The following is a 20407-nucleotide window of genomic DNA, read 5'->3' on the forward strand; positions in this document are numbered from 1 at the left end:
AAACGCGGTTACGGCATATTTCTTTGTTAATCCAACGAAAGTTAGTGAAGATGGATAGTAGACTAAACTTAACTTAATACTATGCTCGTAGTCTCGAGGTCGTAGAGTGCACACGTGTATCGCAATTAAGCTACATCTTACAATTGGAGGATGGCCAACTTGTTGTCATGGCAACCATCTTACCTAACACGGAAACGGCATTCCGCGTTCACAAATGCTTTGAGTGGAATTTTACAATATTGTACATATATGAATATAATGATCTGTGATAGCCTAGTAGATTTGACCTCTGCCTTTGATTCGGAGGGTGTAGGTTCGAATCCGGTCCCGGACATGCACTTCCAATTTTCCAGTTGTGTGCATTTTAAGAAATTAAATATCACTTGTCTCAAATGGTGAAGGAAAAATATCATGAGAAAACCTGCATACCTGAGAATTTACTAAATTCTCTACGTGTGTGAAGTCTGCTAATCCGCATTGGATCAGCGTGGTGGACTATTGAACTAACCCCTCTCATTCTGAGAGGCGACTCGGGTTCAACAGTGAGCAGAAACTGGGTTGCTAAAGATAATGATGATACATGAATAATATACGGACATCATTATCAGCGTATTTTAAAGGTCATAGAGACAGACTTATCTTATTATAGGAGAGGGAATATTTAGTTTTAACCCACCAAGCTACTCTTAATATCAGGTTATCGGACTAATCTCAACAGCCTGCGTGGCGCAGTGATATGCGCGGCGGATTTACAAGACGGAGGGCCTGGTTTCGATCCCCGGCTTTGCCGATTGAGGTTTTCTTTATTGGACCAGGATTGGCTATTGGGAATCTTCGGCTAGTTATCACCCTACCGGCAAAGACGTTCTTACCTTGTTTTCTTCTTTGTATTCTAATTATTTTTTAAATTACTTACTAGCCGACGCCCCGCGGTTTCAGCCGCGTAGTTCCCGTTCCCGTCGGTATAACATGACTTTCCTTTGGTAAAAGATTTTTTAAAATCGGTTCGGTAGGTCCAGAGATTACCCCCTACAACCTTAAAACTTTATAATATAAGTATAGATTTGTCCGTTTGCTTACTTATATCGTATTAATGATTTTAAACTTATTTCGAGGTTGTTCATTACGACTATTACAGCTAGCTACGAGATTTTTAAAGCCAATATTTCGACCGACATTACAAAATTTCATCGTTTTATAATGGTATCACCCGTTTAAATAAATAATATTTAAATCGTATTGTTAATCTTAATATACCTACCTAATTATTGCATTTACCATTATCGGATGGATATAGTATGAATAATTAATTGAATCATTAGGTATACAGTAAAATATGTATTACCAATGCACATTTAAAATTAATAATCATTGTACATAGTTGTATGCAAATTGATTGGTATATCGCAACTAGTTTAGTATTAATTGTAAAATGCAAAGAAATTATGGCCATAAATCATGTTATTCATATAACGAGTATTTCTGGTTCTACATAAATAAAAATAGATTCAAAGAGTCTTAAGTGATAACCACGAGAAAATCGGTTTAGCAGTTCTAGCCACGATACATATCGATTCTAATTCTACAAACGCTTACGCTTTAAAAAAATATATGGGAATGACGTCATGTGCCTATACTGTTGATCCAAGCTTTTACTAGTGTATTTAAGCGTACTTTGTATGGATAGTAGTAGCTAAAGTTTGTATGGATGTTTGGATGTTTGTTACTCTTTAACGCCGCTACTACTGAAGCGATTTGGCTGAAATGCTTGGAATGGAAATAGATTTTACTCTGGATTAACAGATAAGCTACTTTTTATCATCATGGTTTCGCCAGATTTACGAAAACTGATGATTTTGATGATATGAATGTTTGTTTCACACCTCGACTACTGAACCGAATTAGCTGAAATTTGGTATTGAGGTATATTATAGCCTAGATTAATACATAGGCTACTTTTTATCCCGGAAAAATCCATGGTTCCCGAGGGATTGGTGAAAAACTAAATTAACATTAACATTATTAGAAAACAAAATTAACACTAATTTTATTCGGTAGGTGGATAGTATGTATGATTGACAAAGTATTACTAAATATAGTAGATTGTTATACAAGGGGCTAAAAAGACCCATTATATACGAGGTATTTTTAGCCTAAATAGAAACCGAGTTTATAATGGCCCCACGTGTTACACTCTGCTTTTCACTACGATTGCGAGAAAATAAAATAGTTTAGTTCAATATTCAATGATTTATTTTAATTGAAAATTAAATGTACAAAGTCTACAATTTTGGATATTAAGGGAGATGCTTTTACCCGGTAACACATATGAGTATGTGAGGTAAACGTGGGAGATAATAGTTTAAAATCTCCTTTCGTAAGTGAATCCATTCGTTGTTGTTTTCTTCACTTATTAATTTTCGTAGGTAAGTATTTAAGTAAATGCGTCTCGACTTTGATGGTAACAGATTGAAAATTTCATCCAACTCCAAAATAGGATCACCATTCTCACTAGACGAACACAACAATAACAATTATTGTTGAAAAATATGTAAGTTACGGTCACAATTTTACAATGAATTTCGGAAAAAAATCAAGTGTGTATTATTCACGCCAATTGTTTTTTAAATTCTCGCTTTTTAATTTTATTTTTTTTACATCAGAAAAAGGCAAAGGTATTAATTACACCGTAAAGGATGTCCCATGTCTTTAAATCTCGCTCTATTCGCAACTCAATAAAAATTAAATAAAAAAATAAACGCATTCCACAGACAAGAACGCTGCATTTCATTCCAATTTAAAGTTTTTTATTTATTTTTCAAAACAATCAGGGCCCTACTTATAATGATTCTATTTGCGAATAAAACCTCCTTCGTTTTATAGTAGGCTAGTACTTGGCTAGTACTCGTAACAGACTAGAATTAAAAAAAACAAAATTACTTTAGCCCCTAGAGGCTAAAATGCTTGTTTAGCCCCGCTGTGGAGTGGTAATATGACAGTGTTTTTGAGCAAGAGTAGTGAAAAATAATTTTAAGAATTTTATTGTATTTAAAAATGTTTATTCCATATAAGGTTTAATGACTATGTGTTCGACCATTTTCTTTCGCCTGTTGAATCCCCATTCTAGCACCAACACAGTCATTGCCGTGAATACACCTGCAAAAAATATTACAATATCATTATCATAAAAAATTTAACATATATTTTTGATGATGATAATTTTTACATTATTATATTTTTAGGTTAGGTAAAAAGTAAAATTAAAAATAAATATAAATGAAGTATTGAAAACTTGGCTAAACGTCCTTTTGGAAAATGTTATCAATGATCCGCCATGTCAGAGCTGGCAGTTACCTTAGCCAAAAGTAAGCTTGGCCAATTCAAAAGGCAATGTTGCCAGAATCTTCGCCACTTTGCCTCACTGCGGTGTAACCGCGCACGTTTTAAATTTAATTAAGGTAATGCTGCAGTTTATTTTTAAGCCCTGACATTAAGCACAAACTATCTTGCGATGTTACATATCAATTTTATTTCGATTGAAACTTTGTATTAGGTCAAGTTAGCTTAAGTTCATTGTTGTATTCTTTTTCAATAAAAATAAAAATATGAGAATGCAGAAATGGACTTATAAGGCACCTAAAATTAAACATAAAGTCTGTATACATGTATCTACTTCTTTAACTAACTCGCTAACGTTACGAAATTTGAATTGAAAAATTTTAAATTGATAAAGTATGGGAATGACATAACCGATTGATAGATTGATTGCGTGACTATCGATCATCAATCTCATACATTTTTATTTTTGAAGCGTTAGCGATCGTAGAAAGAGAATCAATATGTAACTTAGCTAGAGCGTTGGTTGGTGGTGGTACAATGTGTACCTATCTATCTGTAGCATCGTAGCACCTAAATGAATGGATCGATTTGGAGAAGTTTTTTTTATAAAAAGTTAATTATATCAGAAATGTTTGAATTTCAATTTAGTCTTAAACTTTAATTTGAGGAAATAACATCTATTATGGATTGAATTTAAAGATAAATAAAATAATTGTTTAATGAACTATTTCATGCAAGACATCTTCAATGGGAAGTCCTATTGGTTAATCATGTTAGGTTAGGTTATAGGTCATGTAGGACTGAGGCTAACCAAAAATAGACCTAGTTAGCAAATTCGTTCGTAATACTCCCGATGGTCCACGCGGGCCGGAAGGAGGGTAGCGATCCCCGCGCGCTCGACTTCATACCCGCGCAGTCCTTCCCACTGCCCCGCGCGCACGACTTCACACCCGAGCATTCCTTTCCCCCCCGTCGCCCGCATATCATGGTAGTGTCATCAACGAACTTGCCAAGCTATAAGTCTTTGAAAACTTCCGAGTATAACAAAAACTCATCAAAATAATAAAAGTCATCACCTAAAAATAACACAAAGAAGGAGCCCTGCATGTCGCTCAGGTTGACAGTGTGGTTGTTGACCTCCTGGGCCACTGCAGAGGTCTTCCAACACCGGTCGCGCTTCGGGAAATAGGAGCTCAACCACTTTGTTATGAGCCCTGCTTTGTGCATGCGATTTATTCTGAAAACAATAATAACAATATAATATTATATACATTACATATAACAAGACTCAAGTGGGAGTATCTTAGGTCCGTATGTCAGACCAATTACCATAGGACCTGCCTCGCTAGACGTTACCCCTTTGTCAAAAGTATATGATCACGATCTAACGTTTTTATACAAAGTGCGTCTATAGAATCGATGTGTTAAAATTATATGAGTGTGTTTTACCATTTAAATTTATAGTTGAGTGCACTGTAAGGACACAGGATATATCTATTAGTGTTGAATATTTTAGATGTGTGAGTTTACCTGGTACCCCTCAATAAACAATTTTGCTGGTGAATTTGAGTGCGATACATCATACAAGCTAAAGTGGCAATGGACGGGGCATATAATTCGAATGGTCATTGGGTCCCAAGGTGCTGGAATGGCGGCCCCTCACCAGTAAGATACTCGTACATGATTTCAATATTGAGTTCCTCACCATATAAATAAACATCACAATTCACAATAATTATCATCACAAGTTGCTTGTACTTCCTTACCACAATCTATACGAAACAATCCTGCGATAAGCTTATTTGCGCTCACAGTACGAAATGTCTAAACATTATGGAATTGCTACGGATTTAAGACCTTGTGGTAAGTCCTGTCCGATATTGAGGAACGTCTAGACTATAACTAGCGCAATACTTACTCCTTATTAATGACGGCCAGATAAGGGCTGCCGGCCGGAACGATCATGGCCACTTGTTCATCCATAAACTCCTCTGCGCCTATACGTAAAACGTTCATGTTAAGTCAAGTTACTACTACGAGTATGTTCTTTGCTGTACAACCTTTGGCGCAGTGGTATGCGCGATAGATTTACAAGTCAGAGGTCCTGGGTTAGATTTCCGGCTGGACCGATTGAGTTTTTCTTAATTGGTCCAGGTCTGGCTGGTGGGAGGCTTCGGCGTAGCTAGTAATCACTCTACCGGCAAAGACGTAACGGCCAAGCGATTTAGCGTTCCGGTACAATGTCGTGTAGAAAACGAAAAGGAGTGTCGATTTTCTTCCTCTTCCTAACACACTAGCTAGCTTCCATCTTAGATTGCATCATCACTTACCATCAGGTGAGATCATTGTAGTCAAGGGCTAACTTGTAGAGAATAAAAAAAAGCATTTGAATCGGCTGACATCCTATCCCTTTTCATTACATCAATTGTATGAATGACTCACTAAGGGCAAAGTCACACGTGTCAGTCCTCAGAGTGTCCGCTCTCATGAGGTACCGCAGCCGCAGCTTCCAGTCGATCAGTGCATGCCGGCTGGTGCGAACGCGCTCCAGAACTGGGGATCCTGGCAAAACATATATGTTTAAGTATTGTATAGTTTTTGCAAAGTTACATCATGATAGCCCAGTGGATATGACCTCTGTCTCCGATACCGGAAAGGCTTGAATCCGGACCGGGGCATGCACCTCCAACTTTTCAGTTATGTGCATTTTAAGAAATTAAATATCACTTGTCTCAAACGGCGAAGGAAAAACATCATGAGGAAACCTACAAAACGCCCATGTCCTGCAGTGGACGTCCATCGGCTGATATGATGATGATGATGATATGCACATGGTAATTGTAGATCTAGTTAACCTACATAATTCATTCATTATCAACCCATAGTCGGTTCACTGCTGAGCTCGAGTCTCTTTTCAGAATGAGAGGGGTTAGGCCAAATAGTTCACTACGCTGGTCCAATGTGGATTGGCAGACTTCACACACACTTATAATTAAGAAATTTTCAGGTATGCAGGTTTCCTCACGATGTTTTTCCTTCAATGTCTGAGACAGGTGACACCTACGCCCTCCGAATCGATGGCAGAGGTCATATACTCTGGACTACCACGGTTCTAACCGGACTCTGGTGGTTGTCGCCGGATTTGTGATAACTGATTTTTACGCGAACGGCGTCTATTTGTAAAATAAAATGTTTCGCCTGAAATTTTGTATTAAAATAAGTTTTGTAAGTTCAATTTCAGTAATACTTGTACGAGTTTTCTCGTTCCAATGCAGCATCCAATCTAACACAATCCTCACCGGATTCGCTGTCGTCCGTGTTGCCGTCAGACGCCATCTCAGCTCCCTTTACTAGAGCCAAATACTTTGGCTCTTCTGAATCCTGTATCACAAATGTAATTGTTGAGAAAAATAAATATGTGTAGCTTGGACCTACCACTCTACTGTGTGCATGAGTCTTGGCTTGCGGTGATAATCTCATGATAATAATTGACCTATAATAATGATTTTTCAGATTATCTTCTCACGTCTTATTTTAATTCCATTTATATACATACTTATACGTTTAACAAACAAAAAATGAAAAATAAAAAAATTAAATTTCAGACTCTATTTTCATAAAATAAAAATTTATTAAAATCGGACTACTCAGTAAAAAGTTACACGTGTTCATACATTAAAAAAAATATACACGTCAAATTGTTATTCTTCTCTCTGTTTTCGTCGGTTGAAAAATGGAGCCTGAAATTTCATGTACCTAGTGACGAACTTTTTGAACAAGAGGTGTGATTTTTTTTATAGGTAGTAGATAAGGTTTTAATTATGTATTAATTTTAGTGTATTTTCCTTATTGATCAATTTGATGATTTTTTAGCACGTTTATAGTATGTAAATCGTCGTCATCAACCCATATTCGGCTCACTGCTGAGCTCGAGTCTCCTCTCAGAATGAGAGGGGTTAGGCCAATAGTCCACCACGCTGGCCCAATGCGGATTGGCAGACTTCACACACGCAGAGAATGAATATAATTCTCTGGTATGCAGGTTTCCTCACGATGTTTTCCTTCACCGATTGAGACACGTGATATTAAATTTCTTAAAATGCACACAACTGAAAAGTTGGAGGTGCATGCCCTGAACCGGATTCGAACCCACACCGAATCGGAGGCAGAGGTCATATCCACTGGGCTATCACTGCGTTTGCGCTGATTATATTTTTCGCGCGTATCTTGTTTATAATAATCTTAATCTCGGAAACGCCAAGAATGATTCCCATGAAATTCAGTATACATAGAGTTTCGGGGGCGATAAATTGATCCAGCTAGTTTTCATTTTTAGAAATTCTAATCCAGGTACTACATTATTAGAAAAGGAAAAACTTTATCACATACCCTAAGCTGCGTCTCCAAATAGGAACCTTGTTTAATAGACCACGTGTACGTCTCACTGTCCAGTAGCTCTGAGACCGTGGTTACGGGGATCTCGAACTTGGGGAAGGTGAGGAACGCGACCAGGTTGCCGGAGTAAGTGGTCACCACTATCAGCACCACTATCCACCACGTGCCTACCACTAGACGACCACTGTCGGCGCGGGGAAGGTACATGCCACCTGTTTTAGAAAAAAATACCTATTATGTAGGTATTTATAGATTGAGATCCCGGCACGTAAGTTGAATCAAAATGACAGTTGTCAGTGCAGGTACAATAAATGAAAGTGACAAAAGCATACTAGTACAGGAAATCTAGAAAAGAACGTATAAGATTTGTAATAGAATTACGCGATTCGAGATTTTTTAACCATCGGTAGGGAGCAACCCAACAAGCCTAACTTGAGTACATCTAAAACTCAAAAAGTATTTGGATTGCGTTTTACATTAAAGTTTATTTGACAAAAAAATGTAGAAGTCATTCTCATCTATACTTATAATAATCTACAATAAATATCATTGAGGTACGTATATTTCTTGCTAGAAATTGGTTTAGATCGGTTAATTTTCTTGAAAGTAAAATTAAATGAAACTTGAAGAAACAAGATGTCAAATACCAAATAGGTAATTGAAAATTTGCGAAAGCCACTGTAATGACATCAACGTGTTTCTATGGTTAGTTACTGCGCAAAGTTCAACTTACAGGCCGCGAACTTTACTTGAGAGACGAATATCTTAGCATTCCATGGATTCACCGTGCAGGTGTCGGGTCCATCGCGTGGTAGAGAGAAAAACACCAAGCCAAGTCCAGGACTTGTGACTACTGGATGTAGGGTTAAGAAATTCCTTGACGATCGATCAACACTCCCCTTCTCTGCTCGTGTTCTCCCTGCCTATCCAAATTTGGTAAGATCCTATTAAAGCAGCTTTGGATACTCGTTCTAATATAGAACTAGCTTCTACAGTATACAAATTATCACGCACCATCATCGTAGGATCCAAAAACTTCTTGGTTAGAAAAATAATCTATGTCCTCCCATTGTCAAAGCCTTACCTTGTTGAAGCAGAGCCCCATAAATGTACCACAGGCAGTTGTGTATGGTTGATAGGCCTCCTTCGCGCCGGATCTCCTTGGCCTCATAGTAGGGACTCAGGCGGTGGACTACGTAAAGCATGGGGCCCATCAGAACTACTGCGAAGCCTAGGCAGAGCCATGTCTGTTAATTTAACAAGACGAACATATCATCATTGTTATTTTTTTTCCGCCACCACAATTTTTTGTATATATCTACCTCGTTGGTCCAATGCCTAGTTTCGGATCACGAGGTTCAAATCCGATTCGACTATGAGAATTTTTACTTTTTTCTAAGATTTTTCTGGACTCGGAGTTTGGAAGTTGGTGGTGTTTCACCCCCGCTTCTAGGAGCACTTTAAGCCTTCAGCCCCGGTCATTATCAGTAACACATGGGTTAGATCTCCAACTCGATGGTCAGAACTAAAAGAGACAGCTGCCCGTTTTGTAATTATCTGAATTGAGACGCACGGAGAGCGTCAGCCAAATCGCGAGAACGGCTGACAACAAAGCGACAAAGTATCTCTATACGAACCATTTCGGGACACTTTAGTCTTAATAACTCAAAATCTATTTAACATGCAAACATGAAATTTGGTTTACCTATACGTCTTACTGTTGTAAACTCTTGGTCAAAATACTTACGTCAGTAGTGAATGGCAAAAGGAATAGCAGCGCTCTACTCATCTCCCTCGGCCGAGCTATGATGAAAGCGTACGGCTGCGTACTGACTGGTATTGTGTAGTTTATTCCTATGGAAAAGTGGAAAATTGACGACTTTCTACACGAAGCGGTATACTATTGTTAGAAATATTGAATAGGAAAGTGCATTAGCACGAATACTGAATAACAAAATTCTGCCGTTTTCAGAAATAACCGAAGTTTCAATTTATATCACCTTTGCAGTTGAATATCTCTTGAGAATGCTTCATTGTTGGAGTGAAATATACGTTGAAGGCTTTTCATCGGTTTGTCGTTCTCCACAAAAATTACGCTAACATTATAACGGCGAAAGTTTCTAAATGTGTATGTTTGTTAGCCCTTAACGCCGGTAGGTACTAACGAACCGATTTGGTTTATACTTGGAATGGATATAGGTGATAACCCTAATGACACACAGGCTATGCTTATCCAGGATATATCTATACTATCATTTTTCAGATATCGGGGGTCTTCGCCGGCGAAGATGCTGTGTAGAATGCTGTGTGAATTAAATTAGAAGGCATCCTTTAGTTAGCAATTTACTTAACTCGTTATACGAATACCTGGATTACGATCGGTGAGAACAGTGAAAACTGCAACAGCAAGCGCGGCCTGTCTCCTCGCGACGGCCGCCATGGTCCGCATTGATATTGTACTCGTTGACATCTGTACCAAACATAAAGATGTCAATCTACTCGTATTCCAGGAAGTCCGCTTTACTTTTAATGTAGTGGTATACACTCACTGACATGGTAATTGATTAACATGTTTCTCCTTTCCTAACATTCCTTTAATTTTACATACAAACGCCTGTATGCCTGTCTATACACCTTACTATTACAATGGAAGTAACAGTCTTCCAAAAATAGAGAAGAGTGTCTGGTATGCGAGCGATATCGTCCTTTTTTGCTATAAATATATATATTCAAACGATAAATCATGATCATGGTAAAAAATTATGATTAGAAATACGTTTTTTGAGTCTTTCTCATGACTTCAAACATGGAAAGCGCCGATAAGGTCTAACTTGTAGTGCGCTTGCCTAGAAAATGCCTGGATACGGCTTAAAGTGACACTATATAGCATTAGAATTGCTGTCTATAAAGAAATTATTGTCACTCGAAAGAAAAAAAGAAAGAAAAAAACCCTCTTTGTTTTCCTTTATAAAGCTGATACGCACATCTTTCGCAGTTTCGTTTGAACTGTTATGGCTGATGTTATCCGGAAGGACAATTCGAATTCTGAAAGAAATAAAAATAAAATAAAATCCTTTATTACAACACTTTTAACAAAATCTGATCAAGACACAGGCATGGAATCCATTTAATTAAATTGAATTTAAAAAATAAATCCTTCTTAATCTACTGTTTGTTGAGTTTAATATTGTTGAGGATGGATATGTATAGATGGATAAAGGATACTCTTTAATTTCACGCTATACTATTAAATTAAATCAATATACCTAGGTGAGCAGTTTAAAAAGTACGTAATATAAAATGCACATTAAAGCCAATGTGGCATGAACTTTCTCATATTTTATCAAAATCTATATTTAGCTTAAAATCCACCTGAGTAACCAACCAACGATACCTCAGAGACCAATTAAATAGGAATACCTTAATATTTTCGAGGTTTTGGCTCGATATAACTTTTCCAACTACACTGACGGTAGGTTAAATCTGTCGGGTTTCTCTCATTGAAGGAGAAGGGATATGAACCCACCGCGCTACTTTAATACGTCACACCTTTAGAATTATAGAGACCTAATCCAAAATTTTCAGATTTTGACTTTTAGTCATTCAATGACTTACAACGAACATACCCATCGTCTGTTAATAAAACATAATCGCGTAAAAGGAGGTACGCGCATATTTGGGTCTCTATCACGCCAACCCTTTCCCTCGCATGCGTTCGGTTTGAAAGCGACGAAAACAGTAGTGAGCCGTCAGTGTTTCGAGAATGTTGCTGTGTGTTTATAAATGTAAGGAAAATATGAATAGAGTCCAAATAATACTAAATATAAGGTAAGTAAGTGTAATCTTTTTCACCAACGTAAAGACCTGCTGCATGTTGGGTCTATTTTAAGACACGAAAGTGTCCCCTAATTAAATATTAAATGCTGTAAAAACTTATTGCGAAATAATACGCGATTCCGATCCATTTTCTTTAAAATTGCCTTCTTTTCTAATCTTTATTCGGTGTTTTAAAAAAAAAAATTTTTGCATTAGGTCTCAGTAATTCTAAAGGTGCGACGGGTTGGCGGTCGTAGGATGATAATGTTGAACTGTTTTACGATCAATATATCAGATGTTAACTATAATGAACGGGACTAATGACTTAACGCGCCTTCCGATGCGCGAGGTTTTAGTATAACACCATCAACCCCACCCCTAAGGTTGAAAATTTTTACTGAAAATTTCTTAGAAGAAATAAAAGCTAAAAATTGAACTCCACGGCCCAGGACTCGAACCAAGACGTCGTCGCATTCGTCATCCGAAGCTACACGTATAGGCAAACCACTAATCCAACGAAGCAGTTTACTTTAAAAATACTGATTACTACAGCAAAACAGCCGCAACTTTTTTACAACAACAACAAAGTTTAAACTTACGTAAAATTTTTATTCTTCGCTAATTGATTCACAATATCGAATAACAACCCGCTGTAGTTAGTGATGCAGCCAGATGCATTGTAATTCAAAATCGTCCACGGCGGGTTCTACAATCCAGAATATTATTAAATCTTAAATCAATCATAGAGATATCTCATCCTATCCTACTTCCTTCTAATAATATGAAAGCGAAAGTTTGTATGGATGTTGGATGTTCGTTACTCTTTAACGCCGCTACTACTGAGGCGATTTGGTTGAAATTTGGAATGGAAATAGATTTTAGTCAGGATTAACACATAGGCTACTTTTTATCCTGAAAAAATCTATGAATTCCCGAGACTTGCGAAAACCTGATGATTTTGATGGTACGAAAGTTTATTACTCTTTCACGCTTCAGCTACTGAACCGAATTACCTGAAATTTGAAGTAGAGATAGATTATAGTCTGGATGGACACATAGAGTAATTTTAAATCCTGGAAAAATCCATGGTTTCCACGGGACTTGTGAAAAACTTACATGGTATGTAATTATAGGCAACTCCTTCCCATGAAAGCCGTGTTCTATATGAGGGAAGAGAACATCATCAAATTTGAATCCATCAATGGGCCGCCATACACCCACCTGCAATCATAAGATACAATTTTAATAATTTATTTTTTTTACTATTTTTCGAAAATTACGATAAGACATGGACAATGGAGAATCCAAATGCACACCAAATGTTTACGCCAAAATTACTGTAGGCCCACAGATGTTGCAATTTTTATTAACAATTGAACATCAGTCAGGGTGGCGTTGTTGTTTGGATTCGTTTTTCGAGAATCATCAAACAAACATCGCAAAAGACCACACCGGAAAAGTTAATAAACATTATAAATGTTACATAACGAATGAACTAACCAAAAACTGTGCGTGTGCACACTCTTGAACACAATAATATCTCCTGCGTTAATCTGAACAGGATTTCATAGGAGGAACAGGAGAAGTTCATAATCAACTTCCACAAATAAGCAATGCCAGCTCCTATTCAACATTTGCCGTATAATAAGTACTTACATGTAATAGCTTCGTATAATTGCTCGATGGATTCGTATAATTGTCCGATGGATTCGAGATATTGCCTTTGGACATCGATTCTGGACTTCTCCGATATGTTGCGCCCCAAGTATCCCCGGCTTTGACTTGCCAAGTGGAACAGTTCCCGCATTTACTCTTAACTGTTATAAATTGCTGCAGAAAAGAACATCGTTGTACATTACAAATGGGATGGTTCCTGGTATAATTTACTAAAAGTAGCTGTATAAATGCAATACATATTATGTACCTACTCGTCGCCGTTGGAAAGTGGTACTCACCCATTATATTTCTTTCTTGTGAAGACGTAAGTTTAAGATCCGTAGATTCACTACGGCAACACGTAGTGTTCGAAAACTTTCGTCTTCAGGTACTAAAGAATTTTTCGGCTCAAGACTTTCCAGCTATGGACTCCATCGGTTGAAAAGTTGATGATTGTTTCTAGGAAAACTCAAATAGAATTACCTGCATGTGTTTCAGTAAAGTGTCTTTGCGCTGTAATTTAGTGGGTCTTATGGCTTCCCACTCCTCGTCCGACACCTGTGCGGCCACGTCAAACTCCTCCTGCACTGCCGTGTCCAACGCTGATATGAATGCATCCATCAATTCTTGAGCGTAACAAAGAACTCCGTTCTGAAAACAATATTTTGTAAAGCCACCAGAGGAAACTTGTTGCTGGGTGAGAAAACGAATATCTTGATTGACTAACACTGTCTTAGGGTAATAAAGCACATATCTGTGAACGCATTGTCAGGAGTCACGATAAATTAGCTTACATTTTAACAGTCGGGTTACTGTTTGCGCATCTGCGACAGCAAACCCACAGGCGATGTTTGTCACAATAAACTATCTATAACTTACATCCTAAGAGTCGAGTTATTCTTCGCCATCGTCGGTAGCAATCAACTCATCGGCGATGTCAATTACACACAGTTCCGTAACCAAATTGCCACGATTAAATAGCCCAAAAGTAAAGAACAGTAATCACCTTACACTCTTCACCGTCATCGGTAGAATTAAACACATATGCGAGGTTCTCCCCTTCATACAGATCAGTGACCAGGCTACCCATGTCTCCCGCATGGCTGTCTGTGTCAGATATAATGTAGAGCCACTGCGCCTGTGTGTGTGACATGAGCAGCCCGCGGGCGGACTCCATGACAGTGCTCAGTACATCCGTCGTCACTATAGCCACGAAGTTCTCACCTGAAAGTTTATCATCATCAGCCTAATTTAACTGTCCGCTACAGGGCCTGAAGACCCTGCTTTATATGTTGCTTAAACCCACCACACTAAAAAAACTAAAATGACTTTTATATTGTAGGTGTATCTATTGTGAATGTGTTTTAGAATCTATTATAATATAGTTTATAATATAGTTTATTTTCCAAAGATTCAACATATTAGTACATTATTTTCAAACATAGCAGTAATATTGTGATTGGAACCATCCCATTAAGTTTGCAGTATTACTACTGTAACTTGTGACGGGCGGCCCCGCTCTTCCATAATATATAGTAGACTAATACATTGGATATAAATAATCATTAAATCTAAATTACTAATAATATACAAAAGTGCATGTGTTTGTGTTTGTGAGTGGTTTGTGTGTGTTGTGTTTGAGTGGTGTGTGTGAGTATGTGTACATGAGCATGCGAGTTTGTGCAAGTTTTTATATTCCGATTTATGCTACACTTGATGCAAAAGGTTTTCGGCTTGATCATAGTTAAGTTTAAGTAACCAATCTGTAAGAATTTTTTTGCAGTTATGTGAATTTAAAGAGACGATGTTTAATTTTTTGTTAACTATATTGTAGAGGTGAGTGGATTTTCTTGTAAATTGATGAGCCGCAAATTTAGTTTTGCTTCGGATTGTATGTAGTACGGTTTTTCGTCTCCTCTCTTTATTATTATTTTCATTGCCCGGAGGTACATTTTTGTGTACTTTTAATAGTGAAAGTAATACATATAATTTTCTAACTGTAAGTAACTCACAATGTTTATATAAGTCACTGGTTGGATATCTGAATGGCTTGAAGAACATCACTTTTAATAAGGATCTCTGACCACGTTCTACTTCAAGAAACTTTGTTTTTGAAGCTGCACCCCACACTGTAATACAATACCCCAAAATAGATTGACCCAGTGTAATATAGATCTGAGTTAGTAATTTTTTTGATGTTACATGCCTAAGAGATTTAAAAATCCAAATGAGTTTTCTGATTCTACCATTTATAAATTCAACATGGGGATGCCATGAGAGCCGCTGGTCTAATATTATGCCTAAATATTTGGTTGTATAGACTTTATCAAGAACTGGACAGCTACAGTTTAAAGAGCAAATTTTATTCTGTTTGTGAGTTTTAATTTGGAAATCACTATTAGGTTGTGTTTTTGAATTTATTGTAAAGCATACATAGTTGGATTTTTTTTGTATTTAACGTCAAAAGATTTGACGTCAGCCACAGAGAAATTGTTGAGAGACCAGATTCAGCGAATTTTTTGACCGAGTTCCTGCTCTGCTCCATTACAGGCAGGCTTAGGGTGATAATGTTAGACCATTATCAGATGTGTATGATGTCGGGACCGACAGCTTAACGTACAGTCCAAGGCCCAGGGGTGAGAGTGTATATCTATCAAAAATTCGCTTGGCGTTGTTTTAGAGAGACATTTTGGGTCACATCCAGGCAAATTGCACCAAACATTTGCATATCTATTACGATAATGTGTGGAATGACAGTCAGGCGTTTAAGGCAATTATTTTAAGGCAAGACTAATTCTATATGCATTTTCAAATGTAAACGACAATAACATTCAAACATTTAGTCAAATCTATCTAAAATAAAATACAAAGATCGTCACACGAAAATAATAATATTCATTTATTAGTTTACCTTGGAAAAAATCCAGAAAGGTATCGGGCAGATTGGTACAATAGAGGCTGAAAGACTTTCAAGACAATCATACAGAGATATGCCTTAAGCTTAAGAGCTAGACATTCACGTCGTTGTCGCTACTGCCGGCAATTTTTCTGTAACCATAGCCATCATCATCGGCAGGGACAAAGTGTCCTCACAAGTCACACACCTCACCTCACTTGTCCTCAAATCCCTTATGGGTGCAACAAAAAACATACAACGACGCATGTTAAATTATATGCTCCCGACCGAATAGTTTTTTTTTTTTGTATCATAGCACAATCTCTTGTCCCACTCTGAAAGTCCGATGGGACGGTAGACCGAAACGACTGGTGAAAGATTACGCACGTGAAAGATCTTTACGTGCTCTCCAAGGCAGGGGTGTACCAATGCCACCAACGACTCAACTCCAGGCTACTATTAAAATTTTTCTTACAAGAATTACCTGACCCTGGATTCAAATCCTGTCCTCATTGTCTGTAGCTGAACCAGCTAACCACATGGCCAATGAGTCAGTTAAATAATGAATTACTTACCAATATATTTCACAGGTAGTTTGGACAACACCCTATTGACCTCCTTGCGCCTCAGATACTCGTTCACCTCGTGCCTCATCTTAAAGACGGTCACTGACAGCAGTACGGCATCGTCATCTATCTGAGTCGTCAGGGACTTTACTACACGTGATATCATGTCGCGACCTGAAATGTTAGATTAATAAAGATACATTTTATTAAGTTGTGAGCAACTTGGTGTGAATAAATCTTTACAAATATTTAGTAAAGATGTTACAAAAGCTTACCAGAACTGAAGTCGAAATCGAATATTATAAATTCATCAAGGAACCGGAAACGGATTTGCATTCGAGTTTTAGTCACATTATTATGCCAACAAACCCATATGATAGGTACGTTAACATCTGAATGCTGCACTAATGTCAACGGCTGTCCGATTTTACACGCTGTTACAACTTGGCTTAGTCAGAGTTTCATTTCAACAAACGAAAGAATATGTTACTGAGACAAAGCGATGCTCGGTGTTTCTTGCTACCTACAATCTTAAACAAAGCTTCAAGGCATGAGTGAATGGGTACTTTCTAGACAAGCGCGTGCCATTCTAGACCTAATCATTGCTTTCTATCAGGCAATATTAAAACAACCTCATCGCTGCACCCATGTCAACAACACGTTGGTATCAATTGTACGATTTTATATGCTGTCGTAACTGTTTAGTCAGAGGCTTAGTCAGAAAGTCATTGACAAAGCAATGCTGGGTAAAAAAGCTTTGTGCATGCCTGAATATGCAAATTAATATATTTTACACTTACTTAAAGTATCATCATGGAGGATGATCGCAGATTTCCAATGGAAAGCTTTCCGTGTCCTGAAGTCCAGTAACAGCTGCGGCAACTCCTGGCCAGCACTCGCGTAGGTAACTGTAATGGCGGAGTCTGACGGGAGACGCGGGCAGTCCACTTCTGTCAACGCGAATAACAGGAGTTCCTCCTCTTCGGTCCTCGAGAACAGGGACCAGGTATCCTCGCATGAGGCTACGCTGAACACTGCTAAGAAACCTAAAAAGTAATATTAGTAATCATTATGAACCTATTTGAATAACACAATACAGAGTTCTTCAAATATGTTTATATTGATTAAAGCCTTCTTCCTTAAAGGAGAGCGTGTATGGAGCTTAGACCCACCACGCTCAAAGAGAAACTTTTTATCTCATTCCAAGACAAACCAGAATTCGAGCTCAGGACTCGCTGCTCGCTCGCTATACAGTAATTATCGCTGGAGGGTTCAAGAAACACATCTAGATGCATAAATTGCTCCACTTTACGATTGTCAACCTGAAGCTTAGACGATTAACTTCATGTGGTTATAGGTGGGTAATCACAGGCCATAATTTACCACTAAAATCAATGAGGTATCTGCTTATTCAACTATTATTTAAAAAAGCATAAATTTACAAAGTGATAAATTGATTTCCCATACCTTTCTTGAGGCTAATGGCAGTCCAAGAGAAGTAATGCACGTTAACTCCACCATGTTTGAGTTCAACCCGAGTCAGCTCCTTGATATAGTCCTTCAGATCGTCCAACAGCGACTGGTACTCCTCGCCCAGGAACTGCCGGTCTAGCACCACGGCTGATATACATGAACTATTGGTATCAAGATGGCTTTTAGGCATTTACACCAGAAATGTTAACGCTTAACTGCAATCACACCTGATAGAGTTCAAAATTGCAGTCTAAGGTGAGTGTTCAATCTCGATACCTACGTTGTATGTGGGGAAGATAGAAGAACGTTCCATATCTTCGCATAATCAGGAACGAGAAAGCAGTTACATGAGTCCAAGATATCGACTACCTACGTAAAGGTGCAAAATACTGCAGAGCGCTACCATACGCTTTTATGGTAAAGGAATCAAGGAAGGAAGGAATCAAACATATGGATAGTGGAAAGTCAGAATCAATCATCTTTAACCCAATTTTCATAGCCCATCACAGGTCTTATAGTGCGGTTTTCCTCGTCCCTGACACAAGTATCTAGAATGGCTTTTTAGGGTTCAATCGCCCCGGATTGTAATTTGTAATAAAATTTGGCACACCAATAGTTATTAGGACGCATTTTCGGAGAAAAGGTTCTCAAAAATTCACCTTTCAAGAGGTAATTTATCCCTCGGATAGTAAGAGAAAAGGGAACTTCTAGCCAACGGTTTAACACCCTAAGCTGAATAGTACAAGTAACATCTTTTGCTTACCACCAAGCTAGATGCAGCTACAATAAAAACTTGATAGATAACTTGTGCTTTAAAACATAAAATTCTTACCGATAGAGGCATTCGCGGTAATTAGAGACGGAAAATCCTCCGCCTTCCCAAAGCCGAACATACCAAACACAAAGAAGAATATCCGTATCCTCATTTTCTCTACCACAACGCTACAACCACAGAACACATTGTATGAAGTTCTAATCATAATTCGCGTAAAAAACGCAATATTTCCCTTCGAAGGCTGCTCTTTTATTTATAGTTTAATTAGATTGGGAAGGCTCAGGTGCGCGCGTTAACATTTCATGGTGCCTCGCGTGAATGGCGGTAAGCTTTCCAAAAGTAGTTTTTAAGAAAGCTATACGGGGTGCTCGGAATTTTTTTCAAGATTATTGATCAAGTCTTTGATTAAGGATTTTAATCCCTTATGCACAAAAATACCGATAACGATACCTCACACCATGGGATAGACAATAAAAAATTCATCCTCACTTTACATGTAGAAGCCCTAAATTTTTTTTTCTTTTTAAAATTTTCTTTGTACCACTTTAAAGACGTAATAAATATACGTACCCATATTTCAGCTTTCTAGTTTTAACGGACTATACTTAGACTTATTTACCTATCCAACGATACCCAACACTATGAAATAAACAAGTAATAAGGTATCCTCAAAAATTAATTTTTCAGATTTTATATTACGACTTTGTCCAAATTTTCATTGTCCGCTAAACGGCGGACAGACGTACGGACGGTGTGATTTACCCAAACTAATAATAGGTACCAGATTGCACAGTTGTTGGCAGTTAAAATAAAAAAGCAAATATCATACCGGCGTGCATGAATACGCATATCATAAATTTTTATGTTTAAAAGAACAATCAAAATATATAAGTAGTTATATACGGCATCTTGTGCCTTTATCTACCTTGTTCATCCCGTGGTTAGTCTATATGGGTTTGTATCTCGAGGTCTTAGTTTCGATACCTCGGTCGGGCTTTTTTCGCTAATAAATTAGCTTCGACTGAAAGCTGCGCTTTATAGCGTAAACCGTAAACGGATTAAAAGAGTCGTGTATAGGTTTGTTGAAATACCCTCGAAAAATACTATAAAATTTTTGATATACATGTAAAAATTTAAACACCCTTACTTATCATTGACGTCTCGAAAAGGTCATCGCCATAAACAATTCAGCTCCAAGAATTACCCACTGAAGGCACACTGAGCCAATTTCGTGACATAAGTAGCTTAATTTACACGTCATTCAATAACACCAATATCATCATTTTATGAACCCAATAATAGGTGAATGTTATATGTAGGTAGGTACACTCCGGCAAATAAGTTGAACCAAAATGTCAGTTGTCTGCTGAAGTACAATTATAAACAATAGTGTTAGACGGAACTAAACTGCGTGGCTGCCCGGCACATTAAATTTTATGTGAAACTAGCGGACGCCCGCGACTTCGTCCGGCCTTAGGCATCTTTAATCCA

At 37.7% G+C, this 20407-nt stretch overlaps 1 protein-coding gene across 5 annotated transcripts; it reads right to left on the reverse strand.

The window, feature by feature from the left end:
• Positions 1–2700: 2700 nt before the first annotated feature.
• Positions 2701–19180, reverse strand: LOC112058063 (ionotropic receptor 93a). Of its 5 annotated transcripts, XM_052885049.1 has the most exons (19): positions 18974–19169; positions 18136–18288; positions 17469–17714; positions 16678–16842; positions 14213–14430; positions 13690–13857; positions 13207–13380; positions 12667–12771; positions 12150–12256; positions 10719–10779; positions 10102–10204; positions 9482–9588; positions 8819–8981; positions 7729–7946; positions 6639–6720; positions 5782–5901; positions 5258–5336; positions 4416–4576; positions 2707–3156 (listed from the first exon to the last, which is right to left on the reverse strand). In XM_052885049.1, exons 1-19 carry the CDS (start codon positions 19119–19121, stop codon positions 3059–3061), a joined length of 2676 nt encoding a protein of 891 aa, XP_052741009.1. In that variant the 5' UTR covers positions 19122–19169; the 3' UTR covers positions 2707–3058. The 5 variants fall into 5 exon arrangements, with proteins under 5 accessions (XP_052741013.1, XP_052741012.1, XP_052741010.1 ...); XM_052885052.1 differs by lacking the exon at positions 13207–13380 and having other exon boundaries at positions 2703–3156; positions 18974–19176; XM_052885050.1 differs by lacking the exons at positions 10719–10779; positions 12150–12256 and having other exon boundaries at positions 2705–3156; positions 18974–19173.
• Between the last annotated feature and the right edge of the window lie 1227 nt (positions 19181–20407).

Source organism: Bicyclus anynana, chromosome 13 (assembly GCF_947172395.1).
Source record: "Bicyclus anynana chromosome 13, ilBicAnyn1.1, whole genome shotgun sequence".
Taxonomy (NCBI): domain Eukaryota; kingdom Metazoa; phylum Arthropoda; class Insecta; order Lepidoptera; family Nymphalidae; genus Bicyclus; species Bicyclus anynana.

Excerpts from the sequence above, each read along its gene's own strand:
- LOC112058063 (XM_052885049.1), bottom strand. The coding sequence starts at position 19,121 with ATGATTAGAACTTCATACAATGTGTTCTGTGGTTGTAGCGTTGTGGTA. Across the intron at positions 12,257-12,666 it reads TGCCTATAATTACATACCAT|AACCCGCCGTGGACGATTTT; the intron begins GTAAGTTTTTCA and ends TCTGGATTGTAG. Across the intron at positions 5,337-5,781 it reads CACGTGTGACTTTGCCCTTA|GCGCAGAGGAGTTTATGGAT; the intron begins GTGAGTCATTCA and ends TTTTACGTATAG.